The 25,110-nt window shown below is 39.1% G+C and overlaps 1 protein-coding gene across 2 annotated transcripts in view; it reads right to left on the bottom strand.

The window, feature by feature from the left end:
- LOC141914323 (sarcoplasmic calcium-binding proteins I, III, and IV-like) overlaps window positions 1–25,110 on the bottom strand; it is a 119,192-nt gene that overhangs the window by 87,537 nt on the left and 6,545 nt on the right. Inside the window, exons 2-7 of one of the 2 annotated variants that reach the window (XR_012620773.1) lie at window positions 15,615–15,667; window positions 15,392–15,502; window positions 14,573–14,705; window positions 14,070–14,167; window positions 12,450–13,845; window positions 11,328–11,472 (exon numbers count right to left, since the gene is read on the bottom strand). Coding sequence is in view for 1 of the 2 variants with exons in the window: in XM_074805598.1 (XP_074661699.1) it covers window positions 13,738–13,845; window positions 14,070–14,167; window positions 14,573–14,705; window positions 15,392–15,502; window positions 15,615–15,667 (503 nt within the window). In the remaining variant the exon portion in view is untranslated. Of the gene's footprint in view, window positions 1–11,327; window positions 11,473–11,544; window positions 13,846–14,069; window positions 14,168–14,572; window positions 14,706–15,391; window positions 15,503–15,614; window positions 15,668–25,110 lie in introns of those variants that run through there. The other variant, XM_074805598.1, reaches the window with a different exon arrangement.

Consider the following 25,110-nt stretch of genomic DNA (forward strand, 5'->3'; position numbering starts at 1 on the left):
TTAATAAGATTTAATAAATATCGAAAATAAATATGTTCCTGGAAGCAGAAGAAATTCAAGAATCCCTTTCATGAAATGGCTCAACGTCGGGGATTTTAAGTTTTGTTTTCACTTTTAGATAAAACTCCCCCGAGAAGTGCTGCCACCTGGTGGCTCGTATACGCGAGTGGTATTCGCCCAGTTGGCCAACAGTAAACTGTTTATTACCGGCGGACCTCAAACGCCGGCCGATATGGAACGATACGAGAAACAAGAAGTGATGCTGGCCACTGCGAAAGGAGCCGGTTCGTTGAAAGTTCCGGCTGAATTCACAATCAAAAATTATCAGGTAAAAGTTCATCCTCATGACAGAGCCGTACTTAGCTTTTGACTTTTGAACGAAGGGGCACATCTTCACCCGTCAAGTGATTCGAACCCACTACGCTAAAGCTGTTCGCCGAACCCCTTGACCTCACGAGTCGTTGGAGTCGTTACTAGCCGACCAGAATCCGGTCGTACCAATCACAGCGCTTGTAACAAACGACTTTAGGCTTCTATAGGTTTTCACGTTAAATAGACCAATCAGCGAACGTTTTACCGAACAAGGAAGTATTTCGCAAATCGATATATGACGTCACGCGCAACAGCGCCAGTAATGAAATCACGCTTCGTGAGGCCAGGGGGCTGGTGGAAGCGAGTTCGGGAGTGATACCGGACCCCTGGCAAGCGAGGATGGAAGGGGCAATGATACCCGAAAAGTTGTATTGGATATAACAATATTTGCAAAAAAGCTAAAATTCTAGTACGAAAATTTTCCCAACTTTTACTCAAATTTTAATTGAAATGCAGAAGGAGAATAAAGTACGGTTCGATCATTGCTGAATCCTTGCTTGCCAAAGTAGCGTTGCCAGTACGAACTGAACCTTTTCAAAAAACTATCTTTTTATTGTCGCAATTCACGATCATTGTTCCATAGAAACTGTAAACCTGTTCAAAATGTATTAAAACATTGTCGCTGTAGACTCTCTCATAAAGTGCCTGAACACATAACTTTCATCGTATACCATCGCGTCCTGAGAGCCCTAAAAACACTCGCAAATCTTCACCTCCGTAAAACTGCGCAACTTCCGTATGAAATAGTATTCAAAACAGTAGATTTCGTCGGGCCGTAAAACTCAGTTGGAAAATAGAAATTCGACTGCAGTTCGTAAAACCTGACGACCTCAACGACGTCTCCGGGGGGTCCTAAATAGTTCATTTCATTTCATAGCCGGGTCGTTTGAGGAGTGGAATTTAACTAGATCAATTCGTCGCTGTGGCTACTGCACTAGAATATTCAAACGGTCTGCGCACGCTCGCTCGCACTGTTGGGGCGCTCTATAAAACACCCGAAGAATATCGTCTAGTTGTCGCCATGTTGATATATTCATCGTATTTTTCAGGTTCCAGGAAATTACACATGCGTCTATTGGGATCCCGTAGGTAAGAGATAGCGCAAAAAGACGCGAAGACATCATCAGTTTTCTGCATCGAGAGAGTAAAACATATTTACCATTAATAGACTGACATGTACATCATGAGTTGGAGGAAGAGCCGTCATTTCAAGAGGCTAAAATGAAATGATACCTTGTTTGCTCCTAATCGGCCGGGTCATTTTTGTAAACTGCAATAAAATTTGTAATCAGTTGATTTCTATAACTGTCGGGTCTGGTTGTGGTTGGCTTGATTATGATAAAAGGTAATGTACAAGATAGAGGTTGCTGGCCGGGTCAACTTTTAAGCTAAGCAGACAGAGAAACAAAGTATCAATTTTAAGCCTCAATATACACGTGTACGTGGGGATCACCTGACGATGATCTTTAGTGAGAGTCCGAAACGTCGTGTCCTTTTAATTCTGGATAAATAAAATTCTATTTTAATCTTTGAATTTTTTATCTAGTGGGTTTCTAAACTTATTAGCAATTCTCCACGTCAAAGTGTACGGGTTATTCTACAATATCTGTCTTGTAGTCTATTCTCTAACAAAAAAAAATATCAATGGTTCTAGCTCGAGCACTGTTCAGCGCCATTGGGGAACGCAAGGATCCTCTGTTTAACATGTATTTATGCATGTCTTAAACACGAGTCTGAGCCGATTAAATACAGACAGTCGCACGAAGGAGCAGCTTACGTTAAAATTGACTTATCGTGTTCTGCTTGCGAGTAATTATTTTTTCTTTCAATGCTGCCGTAGACGACAACGTGCGATGACATTTGAAATAATAGTTTTTGCGCCGAGCATATATCGAGTGCTGTGGATCGCTGACAGAGCATAAGTCACCACAGAGTGTAGTAATACTGAACAGCAATGTTTTCCCCAGGCAAAAAAAAAATGATGTGTCGCGACATGTCCGAAACGGTTTATCAACTGGGAACGTAAAACTAGCATAATCTAAAATCTGGTCTGGCGGAGCAGCGCTGTGAAGCTTTAGTCATGTTTCCGAATTCAATTCGTAAGCTTTGCATAATGGGCTGCGATGATTCTGAGCTTTGAACGATTAACACTGGTCCTTGAAAGTATAGAGACCACTGTTTAGCTGGTCCCTGAATCTATAGAGACCTTGGTTTTTCAAATCGCGGATTGGCATTTCATCGGAAAAATTGTTATAAGGTATCAACCACTAGATTCACTATAGGGTTGTGTCTATGTGCTCATTTACAGGCGGCCATTGGTCCACGAGGGGCGTAGTAACAGATGCAAGAGGTACCAATACTACCAAGTGTTTGGCCTATCATTTATCTGCATTTTCATTGATGTTGGTGAGTACAACTAGTACTGAAGCGAGTACAATTACTACTTCACCGAGTATTATTACTACTTAAAAACATCCGATGGTAAAGTTGCATTAGGAGATTATTTGTATGAAATAATGATCATTTGTAAGGAAATGAACCAGTTTAAATTATTCATATCTATTTTAGGATCAATCGCAAGGTCCTGACGTTGGACAACTGACTATGGGTCCGATGACGTCCTTACTATTTGTTGGATGTGGCATTTCAGCCTTTGGACTGGCTTTCACCCTCCTAACTTATATACTCTTCGGGTAATAAAGATTTATCTTTTAGCAACAAGAAAGACATGTTTCAATCATCAAATTAGACTTAATAATTTGCATTCTTGAAAACAGACACCGCGGTCAAAAAGTTCCAATCATCATATTTAACTTAATGATTTGCGTACTTGAAAATAGATGACACGATAAAGTTTAATGTATCTAAATGAATTTGCATCTTTATGCGAGTGAGTGCATGGTCTTCTTATTCTTACCGTAATTCACTTAAATATGTAATTTAGTTCGTTAGAACAGTTGCCACACGCACTGCTTGGTTTTATCTACCCTGCTATTTCATCATAAGAATTATTATTTACCTAGTTATAATTATAAGATTCCGAACAAAGTATACCAGAGTAAGACGTGTTTTAGAAATTTGCGTGGGAATCACAAAGTTTGTAAAATTCAATCGAAATCGGAGACACTTTCATAAACACGAATTCGTCATTTTGAGCGAAGGTCGAACCAGAAAATCGTTTCAAATACTTCGTAACTACAAAGTCAAGAACGCACGAGAAGTACTTTCCTCGTTAACTTTTTTCTTATTTTTCTCATCGACCACTCTATAAACCTCTAGCCCTGATATATCTCCCCATCTTCTGATGAATTCAGGAAGTGGCAAATTTGCAGATAATCAGAGCCCTAGCTATAACAGCCGGGTAGCAGTCGAAATGTATTTAGATGGACTGATGATTTGCACCAATTCTATATTTGTTAGGTATACATAGATTCCTGATATCGTAGAAAATTCACATATCGGTATAAAATGGTATTCATCGCCGATAGTAATCAGGTTGCTATCATTACAAACTATGAAAACAATTAAGAATTAAGAACGCCATTATTTCATGAGGAGAGAATCCCACAATGATAATAAAAAGTCCGAAAATGAAACTTCGAGATAGTAGTTTATTTCAACGTTTCGACTATATCCTAATAGTCATCTTCAGGAATAATTCCGAAGTTTCATTTTCGGACTTTTTATTATCATTGTGGGATTCTCTCCTCATCGCGTCAACACGGATATAGTGTTCTACCAATCGTGGCCATTATTTCATTTATCGTTGCTTTACTCGTTTTTTTTCAGGTGTTTGCGGGCTGAAAAATCCGGTAAAATTCTCATAAATCAATGTTGCGCCATGTTGTTACTGAACGCTTCATTCATCGTAGCCATCACCAGTCCGGAATTATTTCCCGGTTCGATTACCTGCACGGTAGCGTCGGCAATGCTGCATTACTGTTTGCTATGCGTGTTGACGTGGTTGTGCGTGGAAGCGTTCCACGCACATCGTACGTTAGCGTCGGCGATCAAATATAACGCCGACAGATTCTTGCTGAAAAGATTTCTTCTGGCCTGGGGTAAGTTTTTAAGAGTAGGTCTAACTAGGTATTCTTAATGGATTTTCAGTAAAATTATGATAAGTTACTAATGACGACCTTCTCATTAGCAATAAATTCAACAATTCAGTAAAATCATCATGATTAGCTACTAATGGCGACCTTCTCATTCTCGATAATTTCAAAGATTCAGTAAAAGTATGATTAATTTGGACCTTCTCAGATTATCAACGACTTGGTCAACGTTACTACCGGGTAGCGACGACCAATATACGTCCCCCCACGTCCTGCAGTAAAAGAGAACTGTAAAACTAGCTCGATTCATACCAAGTTCACGATGCTGGACGTACTCTTTCCGTGATAAGCTTTGCCTTATTCAGCAAAAAGCAAAAAGCGGACCAATTCAGCGGTTATTTTTATTCTTATCTCACGCCGAGGAAGATGGTCGTACTGGACTTGCGACCTTTTTGATAAATATGTACAGCGAAGAGCTTACGACATTTGTCATGCTAATATCGGTAAATCAAACGGCAGTACCCTTTCACCTCAAACAGAAACATGCAGTATGCTACCGATAGAATTTTTGTAGCTGTCCACTCAGTTGCCGGTTTTTATTCCGATCCTCCTACCGGATACGTGTTATCAGTCGGCGTCTGCTCTATACACACGGCACGCTATTAGAATACTGATGGACGCAATATGCGGACTCGTTTAACGGCCGAGTCACGTGCGTCCGACAGCAGGAAATGAAAGAAAATGAAAACTGACCAAGTAAACAAAAACCCATCTCTTACTCATTCTGGTAGTGACCACAGCAAGTTAATCTCCCCGAAGCGACAGTAGTGCGTGGTTATAACGACAATCCGCTCGCTATCTCCATTACCTTCTGACGAGAGGTCAACAATAGTAACCAAAGCGAGAAACTTTCTTGTTTTACCGTAAAGCCAAGTGGTCAGCAGTATGACCAGTGACATAATATCTACTTCTGACAGCCAAGCGACCAAGTGGTCAACAATAGTAGCCAAGCCGAGAAACTTTCTTTTTTTACCGTAAAGCCAAGTGGTCAGCAGTATGACCAGTGACATAATATCTACTTCTGACAGCCAAGCGACCAAGTGGTCAACAATAGTAGCCAATGTGACATACTATCTCTTTCTGAGAGCCAAGTGGTCAACAATAGTAACCAAGGTGACACACTTTCTCTTTCTGAGCGCTCAGTGGTCAACAATGGTAGCGATAGTGACCCACAGTATCCCCTAAACATCAAGTGGTTAACAGCCATGGTGTCTATAACGAAAATATCATTCACTTCATCGCGCTCTAGGCGTAGTTAACAAAGATGGTCACAGGGAGTCTTGTACGCGACGCTGTTGCCTTGTGCGACGCATTAGTGGTCAAAAAAGTCGTCTCCAATTACGACGTCGGTAACGCGTGATAACAACAGGAGACTAGAAGAAAACATCGACGAGTCACGAAAGTAAAGTATAGACAAATATTGGCGAAAAAAAGATCAACATCGGAAGAACTACTGGTTGAGTGGAGCGCTGCTGGAAGACGGTGGGCAAAAAAAACATCGCGTTAGATGAAAAGTATAAATTGGAAATAGATGTGTCTAGACACGAGGCGAGATTGATTTCAAACGTCGAGTCTGAAGTAAGAAAAAAAACACGATAACTTAGACACGATAACGAGACTAGTCGGAAAGTTTGTTACAGTCAACAAATGGGAGGAAAACTTTAGTAGACAAAGGAACAAACAAAGGTAACGGATGAGAAACCTGATTTTATAAGTTTGACACGAAGTTGAAGAAATAAGTGGACGTTACTAGACGTCTACCGAGACGTTTCCAAATTAAAATAAACGATTGGAAAAAAGCTTTTAATTCTTTTTCGGTCAATTAATGAGTGGTATAGATATTTGACTACATGACCTTGGAGCAAACAAGGAAAAGCAAATATTCTTAAGTCTCCGCTGAAGCTTGGTTGACATCGGGACGTAAAAACGAAACATGTCATGAAACAGGTCTGTAGTCAGCGCATCAAATAAACATTACGATGAGAAAAAAAGGATCGTCGACAAAATGAAAGGAAACATTGACGAATCTACAGTAAAATTAGCTCCACACGCCTCCACATGTGGAAAACGAACGTGACCAAAATGCATTGTACATGTCATGCGAATCGTCTGACGGATTGTGACAGGAGAGAACGCAGACAAAAAGGCTTTACCAATAAAACTGCAGGAAAGCGTCGCAACAAGTTTGGTTTAGTCCTAAAAATTGGAGAGACATCAGGTCTTACCCTGTTAGCTCTGATGGAGGGACAACCTTTCTAAAGCACCACTTCGATAACATGAATTACCAGTGTTTTAAAGTATATACATCGATACAGGTAGTGCTATAATGGTTACTATTATTTTTGCTCGAGCTTTTACTACTAGTGAATAGTATGGCTTCATCAGGCTTAATCACTCATTCACCTGATGAGGTCACTATCCACTAGTAGCGAAAGTTCTTGCGTCAAATGAGATAGTTAACCATTTATCAATACTACTTGTTTCGTATCTATTCTACACGGCTCCTCTGCGAATCATTTAAAGTATCTATCCTCTTTCATTGCAGGTTTACCAGTGGCTATTGTGGGTACGACCGTAGCTGTGGACATGTCCAGTTACGAAGTCGATCAACTAACTAAAACGTGAATACTGATCGAAAATTTCAAATTCTTATGGCAAAACATATCATCTACTTTCAGTACAATTACCTTCCTTTAACTAAGAAAAGAAGATCAGTTACAGCTTTTCTGTAAACCATTCAAAAATTGCCACCTTGTGATTTTATCAGTTAAAAATGTGTTTCTCAACTGTCTATTCTCGTTACAGATGCCTGTATCTAAAAGTTAGAAATATATCATGCGTATAATTCTTCTTGTTACAGATGTCTGGTGATTGCTAAGCGCTCTTGGGTTTACTATTTCACCGTGTTGGTGCCGTACTGTCTGGTAATGACGATCATGTCGGTCGCCTCCGTCATGTCGATACGCTTCCTAGCCAAACCGAAGCGTCATTCCTCGTCCTACGCGGGGGATACTGTCACCATAACGCACGTATTGGGGGCGCTGACTGTCGCCATGTTAGTCGGATTATCCTGGGTATTCGGGATGTTTGTATTCGGCTCGGAAACGCCTTTATTCCAGTATATTTTCTGTGCTACAAACTCCCTACAAGGACTATGCATGTTTCTAGTGCGTTGCATATTAGACGATCGCGCGCGAGCAGCGTGGATACTCTTACTAAAAGATGGCGCTATCATGAAAAAGCAGCATCAGCGCCATAAATCATCATCGGCGGCGGCCGGTGGTACTAAAACGAACGATATTTCGTCGTCGGAAGCGGAAGCTGCACGGACGCTACGCGACGAGCAGATAGCCCGTTTGAGGTTACCGAGCCCGCCTAGTCGCAAGAACATCTATACGACAATACTAGTGAGTAGCCCGACGAAAAACGTGTCGTTCTGGCCGAATCATAAACCGGGACACTCTCAACAAAATCACACGTCATCCGCGGATAAGACTAAAAACAGGGGCGGCTCGTTCTCGAAACGAGTCCATCCGCCGTCCTTACAGCGGATTACGTTCGACGATTCGCTACGACACGTGTCGCCACCTACACAGAACAATTCAACAGTGTCGTCGACCACGACGACGAACAGAGCCACGTGTACGTACAAACAGAAACTAATGATATCCGGAAATTCTACCGCCGGTGCTTTCGTCTGAATATCGACAACGTGAAGAAAAGTGGCCAAGAAGATATACTTCGAATGGAACTATTGATTATATAGCCCGTTCGTTCCATGGAAGTGAATGATGCCTTAAATAACTTGATGTGTTGATACTTCCAGAAAAGAGGGGAAGCTCCATAAATGAATATCTCAAAGATATCATCATCATCATCATCCTCCTCCTACCGAGTAGAGTCCCCCTTTTTTTAATTTGTGTAGTGTATATAAAGCCTTCTAGAAAATGTGATCCTTAATGGCATCTATTGATATAGGCCGTTCGTTCCAAGAAAGTGAATGATGCCTTAGATAACTTGATGTTGTTACACTTCCAGAAAAGAAGGGAAGCTCCATGAATAAATATCTCAAAGATATTATCATCATCATCATCATCATCATCATCATCATCATCATCATCATCATCATCATCATCATCATCCTACCGACTAGAGTACCCTCTTTTTAATTCGTGTAGTCTATATAATGCCTTCTAGAAAATGTGAACCTTTAAGCATCATCAAAATAATCGGTGATACAATGAACTGAAGAAAAGCGGCCATGAAGATGCACGAATGGCATCTATTGATATAGGCCGTTCGTTCCAAGAAAGCGAATGATGCCTTAAATAAATTGATGTTGTGACACTTCCAGAAAAGAAGGCAAGCTCTATAGATAAATATCCGAAAAATATCAACAGCCTACTGAGTAGCTACCCCCTTTTTAAATTCATATAGCGATATGAAGCCTTCTAGAAAATGTGATCCAGGATCATCTTTAAATGCGGTGATGCTGATGTTTGATAATACAATAAACCGGTGCATTAATCGTTTAAATCCCCTCGGGCTAGTTTTAGACAGGTTTTATCTTTAACCTGGGAGCTAGCCCAACTGAAACGGGATCGTGTTAACCCCCAAGTTAAAGATAATACCAATCTATAAAACCGGACCTTGAATCTTAATCTGAGCGAATTTCATTAACGTTTTCGCTCAGATTTTTCGAAATCTTCTTTCCGATGAAAATGAATCTGATGTACCCGGTATTCAGTATTCGTACGTCACGCGACAGTAGTTTAATTTGAATAATTTAGTATATATTACAATTGGTGCTACTTTTACACATAGTTGGATTAAGTCAGGGTACGCAACAACCTTGCCAGGTGGGTTCGAGTCCCGATATTAATTCTGACCTCATCGGAAGGTTTTTAACTCGTTTAGCATTATTACATGTTACGGTGTAAATTACGATTAATAGCTTATCTTATTCGATGGTGCTTAACGATATCGATAAAATTAGAATGTTTAGTAGTGATCAACGTCACAAAAAGGCCACACGAGCACGAGAAAAAATAGACTTTGATCTCAACGCCTAACAAAATGCATATGTTACTGAAAACGATAACGTGTGTAATCTAAATTCGAAGTTACTTAAAGAAGCTCGTTTACATCATAACACTTGAATTGAAACGAAGATTAAATTGAGTCGAACATTTTATGAGAGATCAAGGCCCAAAGACGGATGTGTCTTGATATTCAAGTGATGCTTTTAGATTTTAGATGTTTATATATATATGTACTTAGGTCTTCCATAATACCTGTAGTCCTCCGTATAAGAAATAGTTCCCTTATCTACGTATGAATGTGATTTTTTTACAAAATGAAAAGAAAGATTGAAATGGAACTTTCTTTGCCAGAAAAAAGGTACCTAGATAATTCGTATACCGGAAGCCTAGCCTGTAATGTAACGAGAATCCCGCAATAAAGACCAGAAAATAATAAAGTCCGAAAATGTTTCCTTGAACTAGTAGTTTATTCAACGTATTCCTGAAGATGACTATTTGTATAAAGTATAAAGTCAAAACGTGAGTAAACAACCTGCTCTAGGAAACATTTTCTGACTTCATAATTTTCTCGGATTTAGTGTTTTATCAATGGTGAACCTAGCCTGTATTCTGACTTTGAAAATCGAGATGACGGAAGTTCAATGAAGCAATGCAAGAACTATATAAGTTAAGGGTAAAGATGATCGTTAAGAAAAAGCCATACTACGGAGTTCTACGATTTTCTCCCCAAATCGATTAAGAAAATAGAAAAATTGAAATTTTGAACAAAAAAGCAAAGATGTTCATACCTCGATAGGTCAAAAATGGTCTAAATGAACGATGTTAATGTGTGCGCAGATAATTTCAATATCATTAGTTCAATAATTCCTCGCCTGAATATATTCAAAATAATGTATTTGTTTACTCTTTCTTTCAATTGCCAATCGAATATTGTATAGTCTATTTTGCATGTTAAGCCCCGCCCATGATATTATGTAAAACTGGTTGATTGATTGATCGATGATACGTTATATGAAAACAATGAAATAAAAACAGGATCTCAATATCATTTGTTATATGAATAAACACGTCAAGCGCTTTATTAAGTCCTGTTTCATGTGTCCTACTTGCATTTTCTTGCAATTTTGCAATATCTAGATCTCCGAAAGGTCCGGGCGGATTTAGAGGTTGGTCTCGGGAGTCCTGGCCCAAGCCTTTCAATTTAGGTTGTCCTTTTCGTCAAGATAAAGATCCTTATAACCTGCAAATTTGGCGCTCATCCCCTTGGAAATTGCATGTCTTTCTTCAAAAACATTGAAAACCCACTATACCTTTGTCATTTTCCTTCCACTTTTCCCCTAGGCCCTACATTTATCTAAAAATTCTAATGAAACAAATGCAACTCACGTTCTCGCATTTAATGGTTTACATCTTCATCGACCCCGATAGGGCTTTCTATTTTTCCAAAGGAAACAGTGACGTCCAGGTGATCGCACGAGCAATTTTGGCTAGGACCAAACTAGACCCGCTAAACAGTTTTACTCGGGCTTGATCCGTGCTAACTAGAGCCGGGCCAAATCGTCTCCGTATGATCGCGGCAAGAAAGCAAGATGATGTAAGTAGATACAATGCAGATACCAAAGGCGTCTGATAGTCGTTCAGATAACAACGTATTCGTGATGCCCGGCCCTCGCACCATCTTTCAGTATCCTATGTCCTAACTATAACGGTGACGTCCGCTGAACAAAGCAACTATCTTCCTTAGTGAATGGAGGTCGGATTGGATTTTGCGAGAACTTGTGCATCAAATAACACTTACCGTTAACAAATATGAAAACGTATCACTCTCTGCTGGCATCGGGCATTGGAGCTCGCTACATGTTAATCCAAAGTGTCTTTTTTTCACTAATATCGTATGAAGATTCTCAACCAATTTTGACAATTCCAGATTTTTATCGAAATGACTGCGACCGAGGAAGAAGAGAAAAGAACAAAAGGAGAATAAACAACGAACATTTGGGAACAAATTTGGAAAATCGTGATTCTTTGGAAATTGTGGTTTTATTAATTCAACAACAAATAAGGGTCAGAAATCTTAATACGGTTGATAAAAAGACAGAAAATAGTTTTTCAGAGGTTAGAAATATACACTCGAATTGCACACACACACGCCATCTATTAACTAATAGAAACATTAAATCTATCCCGCGTTCCACTAGTTTCTTTGTACCCTTCTATTTCTAAGCATACATTTATATCAACATCGGTACAAATTTCATGTTTTTATAATTGACTCAAAAATCATTCAAAAGTTACATGAATTTAGTTAAACAAGAACATTTTTCACTCGTCAGGTATTACTCGAAAACAGTTTGTGATACGATTTCACCGTGGTTCACAGTGATACCGCGTCAGGGCAACTGCCATTGATAATCAAATGCTTATATGTAGTAATTATATGTTCGGTACTTTTTCTTTAAATTTCATTGCTAAATAATTTAATCGTAAGTTTCGTGTGATACGTACTAATGTGTCGTTACACGTAGGTTCAGAGTGGTACCACTGCCGGGTACCTCCCTTCGCCTCGGTCTAATGTAGATAAACCTAGTTTAGTAGTAAATGGGATTGGCTTTTGTTTCTTTAGGCTGGGTCTTAATTGAATTTATAAATCAAGTAACATAAATTAGCCTAGATTATGCTGTTCTTAAAATCCCGGCAATCTGAAGTAGCCCAACTTCTTGCCTACTATTTTTTTAAATCTAAACTATCTTCAACAAATTGTCTTTCTGGCAGCGACATCAGTTTCAGTGTTCCAATGGTTGAAATGTACCTAGCCAATCCTCAGTAACACAGGCGCCGCATAGTGGGAAGCTGGCCTAAACTGTAGTTAGACCCTTTTGGTCAAGTAGCCTACTAATTATCTAGGTAATTATTTACTCACCGTTTCGAAATTATAGTAGAAATCATACTAGGAGTATTTGAGCAAATCTTCACATTTTACATCATTTTTCGCGCACCAAACTGCGACCTGATTGAACGCAGAGAAGCAACATATAGAATGATCATTCAATCTATGTATGAATGGCAAATCGGGCCTTCTTTGAATAACAACTCGATGAACTAGATTTTAAGATCTGTATTATACCAACTTCGACCCAGAATCTTTTCAATGAACGTATTGATCTGTTCGATCGATTTTAAGCGGTCATTTTTGAAAAACGGTTGTACACACATCATAGGTATTGTTACAATTGCAAATTAGACAACCCCACTATTGACCTCTTAACAGCCAATGACGATTTCTTCAATAACCTAACCATACTACAAAATCGCAGTCATATGATACGTCATTAAAACCATTTTCTAAAATCACCAATTTTCTGCAAATACATGTAATTCTTTTTCATTTAAAAATTGAACTAAGACATTAATTTGGAAAACCAAAGTTTGACTGGTTATTATATCACCATTGCGGGCTTGTAAATCTGTAGCCCATAGCTCGCGTTCGCATTATGTGGTCATTATTAATTCTCTACTTCAATCTTGTTGTTTTTATTTCCTTGGCACGAAATCTGTTCATATACTAGTCTACAAATCCGCCATCTGGTGCTAAGCTGGTGGAGACGAACTTAAGCAAAGATGTGCGTACATTTGGCTTTTAACCGAGATAGCTTTTATTTTCGAAATTGTTCATTGATTCTGGCTGACTGTGGAATTATTCCGACACTTTGACCCAAATGCCAGTGAGCGATACGGTACGGGTCAGGTTGAAATGCATGTCTTGCGGGCGGTGGACACATTACGATACGGTGGTGTCACAATATCATCTTCATGGCGTCGTTCTGGGCGTCGTGCTGTTACATTTCACGAAATGGAATCTTCATTCAATCGTTTAATCGCTGCTTCGACGATCTGATAAAATTGCCTCTTCAAGGGCTGGAGCTATGAGTGTCACATTGGCCCACATTAGGCCACGTTAACCCAGGACTTCACAATTCTCACTACGATACCAAATCCGTGTAACATTTCACTCAACATTTTCATCGACCTGGACTTTACAATTATGATGTACAAACAAACACAAAATGTATTGTACTCATGGTACGAACGTTCTCGGGTTTCTGGGTAGTTTTTTTTTTTTTAAGAAAGAAAGTTTAAAAGTATTGACACTCATTCGTGGAGTTTATTGATTGTAATGGAGGGTTTGATTCTGCGTTTTGAGAGTTCATCTATAAAACCCCGAACAGTGAGTTTCCTCGATCAGATGGGTTGTCGGACACGGAAAACTGAATCCATAGATTTTTGAATTCTTCGCGTGTCACTAATTTTCCTCCGTTCTGAAAAAGAAACGGCAGAAAATTACGCCATTAGGAATATGGGAAGTGTTACAATGAGCAAAGATGATAAAACTCAGGGCCTGGTTTTATAGACCGGTTCTACCTTCAACCCGCGGGCTCACTAATTTGAAAATGAATTAAGGTCGCCCCCGTATTAAAGGTCATACCAGTCTGTAAAACCAGGCTATGTTGTCTTTTGGCGAACTATTCCAAAAAGGACTTACATCGGAGATAACTTTGAAGGCGTTGTGGCAAGCGTCTTTACTCAACCCAAATGTTTCATACACAATCGTGTATTCTTCCTTGTCGATGACGTTGTCACCTGAAAATCAAACAACATTCGATAATAAATTCCCTGAATATGGATATAGGCACCAGTGACGTCAGCGAGGGGTCGGGGGTGTGTACGATCTACTGAATAGCTTAATGATATTTCTAGAAATTTCTCTTAGATTGCCTTAGTTTGTACGCCAACCAACATTGGAAACTTGCCATATACCACTAAGAAAGGTAATCATGGGGTTTACAACTTCGAGGGTTCGTTATGTAAATCACTTAATGTTTTTTTGAAACCAATATGGCGCCTCGATGTAAGACATCTTTCCGTGTGTGATATTTTGAAATTGCCGAATCAATTCCAAGTACGTAAAGGAATGGTTGACTAAGACCGTTATCCATTGTTTGTGGTCTCAACAACTGCTAAGGGACGTGTCAGTTACTAACTTACCTGATGTGTCCGTTACCTCGAAGAAAAAGTTCATATAATTCGTTTGCCAGTCGGGTAACGTTTGATTCTTGCGATACTGATCCAAACACTCGGACCACATAGTGAACCACTCTTCTTTCGTAACCTGTAGGTCCTGTTAAAGTGGACAAAATGTGAGAATTTAAAATCAAGTATTTGTAATGATGTCTGATATGCATCATCGACAAAAAGGTAAACAAGAACGACAAAGTTGATACTGATTCCGCTTTCAACTGAGTTTATTTCCAATGAAACATGTAAAACACGTTTCATGATATAGCGCATAAAGAAATTCTGCCAAAAACAAATTATACTCATGCCAAAATTAGGAGATACTTCATGCTGAATCCGTGGCAAACATGGAGCATGACAAAGTGATTGTGCAATTCTATACCAAAGTGAAGCAACCAATGCCTTCATTTTTTCTCATTTACTCCTCTAACAATCAAAATTGGAATAGCCCAAGAATTATTTCTTCGAGCTCTACGTATTTGCGATCAATCGTTTTCAGATAATGAAATATCAAACACATAGAAATAGTTTGTATCACTGCACATGCGCAGCGTGGCCGGAATTTCACAAAACAACCCAATTTAATAAAATCCGTATGTATTATAAACAGTCCTCGACTATAGGCCACTTTTAGCGAAGTCATACTCATAAGCATGCATCTTATTTATCGAGGATTGATACACCGAGGAGGAGGCCAATGCCATCGCGTCCAGTTTCTGTCAGAGCATTGGTCCTATGAAAGACCATGCAAGATCGGTAACGACTTGGACATCAACCGGGTTTATGTACCTTGTTTTTGTCGGCAAGTAGTTGGAGGCCGTCCCAAACAGTTCTCAACACAGCCAAGCCCGACTTGTGTTTACTTCCGTTCAGTTCCCAGTGATGCAATTTACACACTTTCTAAAAAAATTCATTAACACCAAAGAAAATCAGTAAAATCCGTGAAAATTGAAAAGTTCAAATGGGACAGAAACGTGTTCGATAAATCATCAGTTTTGCATTCATATCTTACCTCGATAGTCTCTTGAAAATCTTTCCACTCGATAACGCCATCGTGATTATAGTCTGAAAATAAAAAAAGGAAAAGTCGTCATTAGTAACTTATCATAATTTTATTGAATCGTTGAAGTTATCGAGAATGAGAAGGTCGTCATTAGTAACTAATCATAATTTTATTGAATCGTTGAAGTTATTTAGAATGAGAAGGTCGCAATTAGTAACTAATCATAATTTAACAGAATCGTTGAAGGTATCGAGAATGAGAAGGTCGTCATTACTAACTAATCATAATTTAACTGAATCGTTGAAGTTATCGAGAATGAGAAGGTCGTCATTAGTAACTTATCATAATTTTTTTGAATCGTTGAAGTTATTTAGAATGAGAAGGTCGCAATTAGTAACTAATCATAATTTAACTGAATCGTTGAAGTTATCGAGAATGAGAAGGTCATCATTAGTAACTAATCATAACTTTACTGAATGGTTGAAGTTATCGAGAATGGGAAAGAAAACTACACGGAAATAGCTGCATGAACATTCGGAAAAATTGTTTCATTTCTTTTATTCCTACATGTTATACCTGAAACGGAATTCTAAATAGATCAACCGCAAATAGAACCTGAACCTAGGCAAAACTGAGGCCTAGAAAATATCCATCATAAATAGATAAACTGTACTTTACACGCTGCAAACAAAGGTATACCTGGGAGATATAAATGTATAATGCGGCCTATAAAGTGATATCAAATGGCAACCTAGTATTCCAAAGTAGACAGCCCCGGAGGTGCAAATGGTTTATCCATCTAAGTCCAACGTATTTACAAAAAAAAAGCAATGCAAAAGGCAAAATCAGGATTTGAACCCGAAAGCTCAAGAATTCAAAGTTCGCACGTTAACCACTAGGCCACACAGCATTGTATCGGTTGGTAACGTTTGAAAGCTTCTGTGGTGACCAGTTGGCCAACCACTGCTGGGTGAAGGAATAAGGTGCTGTATAAGTCTAGAGATAACATAGTGAAACACGCTTAATTCGGATCGGCTAAACACGAATTTCTGTCTAATCCGGACGATATTTGCAGTCCATTTGTTCATTAATATACAAGAAAATGACTTTCCGATTTTCCGTAAACCGGATGAATTTTGTTGGTTCCGAATGATCCGAATTAAGCGGCTTCAACCGTATATTATTGGCAAAATGTTAGTTATGCTTGATAATGATAAAACAAAGTTTCAAAGTTTCTTGCTGAACGACAAATTTGAGTTTTTTTCACGCGCTTCGTACACAAACGGAACAACTTCTTCGAAGCGAAACAAATGGAGCAGATTTCTAAAAGCTACCTTTCAGACAAGATCATTAACAATGGCAGATAACTGAGTTCATTATGAGCTTCACGCCGACAGAACTAGGAAGCCGTATACATTGAACTAAAAGGTTCTCCAACGACGATTCCTAATTATAATTTCCAGGAAATATTTACTGTTAATTAATATTAATAATAATGTCGTCGAATATCGTACAAACAATCCGAACATCCAGGGTTGTCAATGCGCGCAGTTTCTCCAGACGGTGAACAGTAAACTATGTTCAAATCATACGCATTAAAATATAGGTTTATACGCATCATATTAATGTCGTAATCAAGAAGTTTCCAGCTCCTTCGCGCCGTTTTGAGTCCGTCCCAAGAGGTGTTGCGTAAATTTTCACTTTTTTTTGAAACACAAGTTTATGATCAGATATCAATAATCGCTGCTGTCACTTGCTTGCATCATTATAAAGGAAATGAAACGCCGAATTTTGTTGCTGATTCTCGGGTTTTTCGAACGCGACAATATTTAGAAATCGTCAATTTTCACTTTAATCGAAACATTAGTTTTGATTAGATATCAACATGCTCTACATCATGCAGATTTTCTTCGTCATTCCATCGCTTGTATAAAGCCTAGATTAATATCAATACCTCCAAGATATTTTCTTTATGATGTCAAGACCACACCCAATAAAACGGTCGAAAGATCTTGATTTATTATCTTGATTATGACGCAAACGCTATTTCATTTTGGGACAAATCAGAAATGCCATTTTTTCATCACGGATGTATAGGCCTAACCCCACATTCTGGCCATGCCATTTTTTATATATTGATGCCTAAACCCACTTTCAGGACAAGGTTAATTCAAAAATGTGTTTCGCACACGTTAGTTAGTATTACATATAAGTTGGTTGGTTGTTTCATCTCGTATATCACGCGTCTATTTTTCGCTATTTAAAGGAGAGAGAATCGCATCGGTATTTGCTCCGACATTATATCAACACAAAACTCGGGCCACATTATCAAGAGATCGCGCGCGCGCTCGATTAAACAAAGTCAGAACTGTAACCGAAAACTAAGACGAAAGAAAATATGGAAGAGAGAGAGATGGTTGCGTTCACCTGGTCGTCTTTAGAGAGATAGGTATCAAGTCATAAATAAATACATTTATATATATTTATCTCTTTATATTTTATGAGTGTGTTGTATGTTCAGCGATGTAGCAGTGTTGCAGTAACCCGCTACCGTGGGAACACCGCAGATAAACCCAACTGCTGAGCGACGGATTAAAGATCAACCATTTCTAATCTCCTTTTAAAAAACGACCGAATCAAACGTCGAACTGTTGTTAATTCACCAGGTTCTCCGGATTGTGAGAGATATTTTTCAAAAATTTTTATGTGTTTATGTGTTTACGCACAATTTCTTTTTTTCATTCACAGAGGCTGATACGATGATGGTCTCTCCTAATTCTAAATGATGATAATAATACTAATTCATTAATTTAGAATCGCTACACAAATCACATAGCTCTTTAAGCCGCTTGAACTCTTCTGGTTAATTTGTTAAATAACAGATGTAAAATTGTGTGGGTTTAAAGTTAACAAATATATACAATTTTCAAAATAATTTCTCTAAGATGGCCTAAGCTTTACCTGGAGTACAGTGCGACTGACAGCCGGTGACGGGGTTGTCAAAACAACAATTAATTTTTGTATGCGCGCACTAGATTAAGTATCGGGAAGAAATTTTGAAATTCAAATTAGCTAAGCGGATTGGAAAGTTTTTCAGCCTACAAGGCACATGTTTAACGTTGCTTTAGGCGAGTAGAGATTTTCGAGAAATGAGACGAGTCGAAATTTCAATGGGACCATACTTTTACTGAGTGGTAAAAGTTATCGCAAATAAGAAGGTCTTTATTAGTAACTATATAATCATAATTTTACTGAATCGTTGAAGTTATTGAGAATGAGAAGGTCGTTATTAGTAACTAATCATAATTTTACCGAATCGTTGAAGTTATTGAGAATGAGAAGGTCGTCATTAGTAACTAATCATAATTTTACTGAATCGTTGAAGTTATCGAGAATGAGAAGGTCGTTATTAGTAACTAATCATAATTTTACCGAATCGTTGAAGTTATTGAGAATGAGAAGGTCGTCATTAGTATCTAATCATAATTTTACTCATAATCATAATTTTACTCTCGATGATTGATTTTACTTAATAAAGTTATCGAGAAAACTTGAAGTTCAAGATTGAAAATTCACATCACCGCTAAAAAGGTGACCAAACTACTATGAACTGATTTCTAACGAGACTATTATTAATTTGCCCACCTAACGCGCTAACTAGAGTTTTTGATATGGCAGTTATTTAATCCACAACAGCCTCGAGTGAGAACTATTCGCCTGGTGCGGCGGTCGCTTCCGATACCGATCTACAGCTTATGATGTATTAATACACGTGTATATATACATATATATTTATAAATGCATATTTATTTTCATATTTGATGTTATTAAAGCAAATAGAAATGAAGAGAGAGAGAAAGAGAAAGCGATACTTCGTAATTCGAAGAAAAATGAATGCGCCCGCATAGGCGCGAAGTATTTTGGTATATATAATATATCATGTATTTGGTTCTTTTTTCGAGGCAATACGTGGTTTCGCTGCAACGGGGAAAAATCGTAGGTATAAGAAAGAACTTCCCATCCTTTGATTATCTCGTGATTAGCTAAAAGTTTTATTTTTTCCATCCATTCATCGATAGCTCTACCGTAGAATCTCAACGATTCTAGAGGTATTACATGTGACGTCATGATTAGTTCTTCACCCGTCAGTGTTTGCAGACTTACCATAAAATACTGCCAAATTATTATCAAGCTTCTACTATCATAAACTTCATTAATATCATCTATCCTCTTATCAATGCGCTGCACTACTAAAATATTTAAACTCAGGGAATCCCTCCTTTGGTCATAACGCCATCAAATACTTATAACTGTATCATAACTTTATCATTATTATCATTATTAACCCACTATTAATTAATCATTATCTAAATAGTACGTACATCGCTTCATATACATGTTATATAAAAATTGAAGAAAAAATGAGATACTAATACTTATATACAATTCTAAGATCACAGTGCTTACCACAATTCTGTTTAACAAGACCTAGTCATTATAAACTGATAACCCTTTTCAATTCCCCAAAAAATACTCTTGTCAAATTATGTAAGTTTCTGAAAGCAGCCTTTGAACCTCCATGATGTATCCCCCTAAATTACTAGATTACTAAATACTACACTATATATATATATATATATATATATATATATATATATATATATATATATATATATATATATATATATATATATATATATATATATATATATATATATATATATATGTATATATATATATATATATATATATATATATGTATATATATGTGTATGTGTGTATATATGTATATATATGTATGTATATGTATATATATATATGTATGTATATGTATATATGTATGTATGTGTATGTGTATGTATATATATATATATATATATATATATATATATATATATATATATATATATATATATATATATATATATGTATGTATGTATTGCCACTATATTATATTATGTATTACATGAACGATATTTGTATACTGTGCTTTGTACAAAGTTACAATAAACGAAATGAAATGAAATGAAATGAGTAACGAAAGACAGTTGATGGATTTGCAAACTTCGATGGGTTTGACGTATGGGTTGGCTGACAGTACTGTAAGGAGTGGAGGAAATACGAGCATCATATATCATATATCATAAAAGCGGCTGAACATGTAATCAGTTAATTAATGATGACCTTGTAACTGATAGTGATCGAATGCACTTTTAGCAGAATCTGTGATACTTGCCACCTAAAACTTACAGAATGGTGACCGTTAATAACAAATCTTATTAGAAAAAAAAACAGCTCGTCAGCCGAACACATATATGATCATTTAATCAATGATGACGACCATGCGACTGATAATGATTCAATGCACTTTTAGCAAAATCAGTGACTTGCTACCTAAACTTACAAAACGGTGACCGATTTATCAAATGACGGCAATTTCCGTTCCGTTCTCACGAATGGTATAAAGCTATTGCGAAATTATACACCCTTTAAGCAATTCTGCGGCGTCTTCCCAGACATGAAATAAAACATTTAGTTGTTTTTAGAAATAACGAATATAATTCCGAGTATTTTACAGCGATTATCTTGAACAGCAACGAGCTGGTATTGTTGCTGTAAGCGGACACGCGCGGTCTACAGAATCTATTCTCGTAGTTGATATCATATCTATCAAACAGTCATAATATCATAATATCTCCTCATTCCTGTTTCTCCCTATATATTTTTTCTAACTTGATATCTTCGAAATCACCCATCAACGTTTGCTGATCATTCAATGATCATATTATTTGACAATCAGGGTCTGGTTTTACAGACAGGTATTGCCTTCAACCCGATGGCTAACTCAACTCATTTTCAATTGAGTTAGCCCCAGGGTTAAAGGCAATACCAGCCTATAAAACCGGCCCAAGGACCACGGTTGAAAATATTTTTCGATAAACTTAATGCTTTTGTCGGAATTTATTTCAATGGTAACAACCTCTTTCTCTATTTTGTCTTTACATTTGGATAAGCCACATCTTCTCATTTGATCAATTAATTGTTTTTCAAAATCATATCTTGTCATCAGAGATTGGGTGGTGTTCTAAATTTACCCTGATAACTGCGTTATATAAGGGGTTCTGTGCGAGTCCATATTCCATAACTCTGATCTTAGTTTTGAAACGTTTCAATAATAATTTTTGAGATGACGTGCACTACGTCATCGATATATTGGGGCTAGACGGGTTGCCGGTCAATTCTATTCACTTATCGATATATTCAAATCTAGTACAACTTTGCTGATCTCTGACATCATACAATTTTGTATTATAATATCTATGTCGACCATATTAAGCAATATTAGTTATTTTCCAAGGCTTCAATAAACTTTCAAGTTAGTTTTCCTGTTTTAATGTGTATGCCTAGTTGGTTTTCCAGACAACGATGGAAGGTTGCCTGAACGTGATTTCTCATTTTATTCAAAGGCAACGAGATAAAGTGGTCGCACGTGAATTGCGCGTGAAAGATTGGTGCTCAGCTGCTGAAAGAGGGTGGAGTAATCGTTGAAAATGAAAAGACACGTTTCTGTCGCCGTGTGATGCGTGATATTTCTAAAAGAAGACACCGCCCGCATCATAATCAGTAAAAATGAAAATTATGAAAAATCACCAGTTTGAAGGGATTTGCTCCATGCAAACTAATTCGTTTCGGTTCCAGCCTTCGATAATTCGGTCTTTTTGCATAACAGTGATAGCTTAGATTGAATACTCGACCTCAGAAGGATGTCAGGCCAATTTAGTTCTGTAGCTAATCTAACAATAAAATAGGCCCAGAGTCATAGGACTTCGTTAAGACTTAACGACCATGGAACTGTGTAAAAACATCTTAACTAGTAACCTTGATTAGTATGATTAACTATATATGATGGATATCGTTGTGGTTATGTACAGTGACTGCTGAATGGCTCTTCATTTGATGGAATGATTTAAGACCACTTTTAGACTTCGAGTCATGATGATCTTGACAATGAAGACAATGAACCAGGTGACAATGACACAGTTCATTAGTACTAATATATTCCGTCTCGAGTTGGTCTCCGCTAACCGAGGCGTTCAAGATGAGCATTCGATTTTACACTCGTTCCACTTCAGTATAGTATATGATGTTTTTAGATGTAGATTCTATTCCGAGAGATGAAAATTAAAATGATGAATTTTTACAACACACAAACGACAACCGTCGAACGAGACTTAGTCGAAGCGATGCGCCTGAAATACCTCGATACTCCGCGCGAAATAGTCGCTTACCGGGGCAAGTCTCCCAGCACCGGCAGCTAGCTAACAGCTACATACCCGATGACAACTGAAGAAGTGAAGGGAAGATCGGATAACGCTGCGGAGAAAGAGACAATAATAAAACGCACCGATTGTTACGGGCATTACGTCGTAGTCATGGCAACTACAACAACAACTAAACTCCGCATAGAGTCACCTTTTAAAGAAAGGAAAACTAACCGTGTCTGTCTGTGTACCTTTGAGTGTGTGTACGCCAAACACGAGTGTTTGTTCTTTTTTGCGTATGATGTAGAGAGAAGAGAAGGTAGAGAGTTGGCGAGAGAGGTTGAGAGAAGTGCTGAGATTGAGAGGGAAGGGAGAGGAGAGGGAGAGGAGAGGGAGAGGTAGAGTATATAGGATGGCGAGAGAGGCTGCGAGGGAGAGGAGAGAGATGACAGGTAGAGTATATAGGATGGCGAGAGAGGCTGCGAGGGAGAGGAGAGAGATGACAGGTAGAGTATATAGGATGGCGAGAGAGGCTGCGAGGGAGAGGAGAGGTAGAGTATATAGGATGGCGAGAGAGGCTGCGAGGGAGAGGAGAGAGATGACAGGTAGAGTATATAGGATGGCGAGAGAGGCTGCGAGGGAGAGGAGAGAGATGACAGGTAGAGTATATAGGATGGCGAGAGAGGCTGCGAGGGAGAGGAGAGGTAGAGTATATAGGATGGCGAGAGAGGCTGCGAGGGAGAGGAGAGAGATGACAGGTAGAGTATATAGGATGGCGAGAGAGGCTGCGAGGGAGAGGAGAGAGATGACAGGTAGAGTATATAGGATGGCGAGAGAGGCTGCGAGGGAGAGGAGAGGTAGAGTATATAGGATGGCGAGAGAGGCTGCGAGGGAGAGGAGAGAGATGACAGGTAGAGTATATAGGATGGCGAGAGAGGCTGTGAGGGAGAGGAGAGAGATGACAGGTAGAGTATATAGGATGGCGAGAGAGGCTGCGAGGGAGAGGAGAGAGATGACAGGTAGAGTATATAGGATGGCGAGAGAGGCTGCGAGGGAGAGGAGAGGTAGAGTATATAGGATGGCGAGAGAGGCTGCGAGGGAGAGGAGAGAGATGACAGGTAGAGTACATAGGATGGCGAGAGAGGCTGCGAGGGAGAGGAGAGGTAGAGTATATAGGATGGCGAGAGAGGCTGCGAGGGAGAGGAGAGAGATGACAGGTAGAGTATATAGGATGGCGAGAGAGGCTGCGAGGGAGAGGAGAGGTAGAGTATATAGGATGGCAAGAGAGGCTGTGAGGGAGAGGAGAGGTAGAGTATATAGGATGGCGAGAGAGGCTGCGAGGGAGAGGAGAGAGAGAGGTAGGTAGAGTATATACGATGGCGAGAGAGGCTGCGAGGGAGAGGAGAGGTAGAGTATATAGGATGGCGAGAGAGGCTGCGAGGGAGAGGAGAGAGATGACAGGTAGAGTATATATGATGGCGAGAGAGGCTGTGAGGGAGAGGAGAGAGATGACAGGTAGAGTATATAGGATGGCGAGAGAGGCTGTGAGGGAGAGGAGAGAGATGACAGGTAGAGTATATAGGATGGCGAGAGAGGCTGCGAGGGAGAGGAGAGGTAGAGTATATAGGATGGCGAGAGAGGCTGCGAGGGAGAGGAGAGAGATGACAGGTAGAGTATATAGGATGGCGAGAGAGGCTGCGAGGGAGAGGAGAGGTAGAGTATATAGGATGGCGAGAGAGGCTGCGAGGGAGAGGAGAGAGATGACAGGTAGAGTATATAGGATGGCGAGAGAGGCTGCGAGGGAGAGGAGAGAGATGACAGGTAGAGTATATAGGATGGCGAGAGAGGCTGCGAGGGAGAGGAGAGGTAGAGTATATAGGATGGCGAGAGAGGCTGCGAGGGAGAGGAGAGAGATGACAGGTAGAGTATATAGGATGGCGAGAGAGGCTGCGAGGGAGAGGAGAGAGATGACAGGTAGAGTATATAGGATGGCGAGAGAGGCTGCGAGGGAGAGGAGAGGTAGAGTATATAGGATGGCGAGAGAGGCTGTGAGGGAGAGGAGAGGTAGAGTATATAGGATGGCGAGAGAGGCTGCGAGGGAGAGGAGAGAGAGAGGTAGGTAGAGTATATACGATGGCGAGAGAGGCTGCGAGGGAGAGGAGAGGTAGAGTATATAGGATGGCGAGAGAGGCTGCGAGGGAGAGGAGAGAGATGACAGGTAGAGTATATATGATGGCGAGAGA

This window comes from Tubulanus polymorphus, chromosome 12 (assembly GCF_964204645.1).
Source record: "Tubulanus polymorphus chromosome 12, tnTubPoly1.2, whole genome shotgun sequence".
NCBI classification, from domain to species: Eukaryota; Metazoa; Nemertea; class Palaeonemertea; order Tubulaniformes; family Tubulanidae; genus Tubulanus; species Tubulanus polymorphus.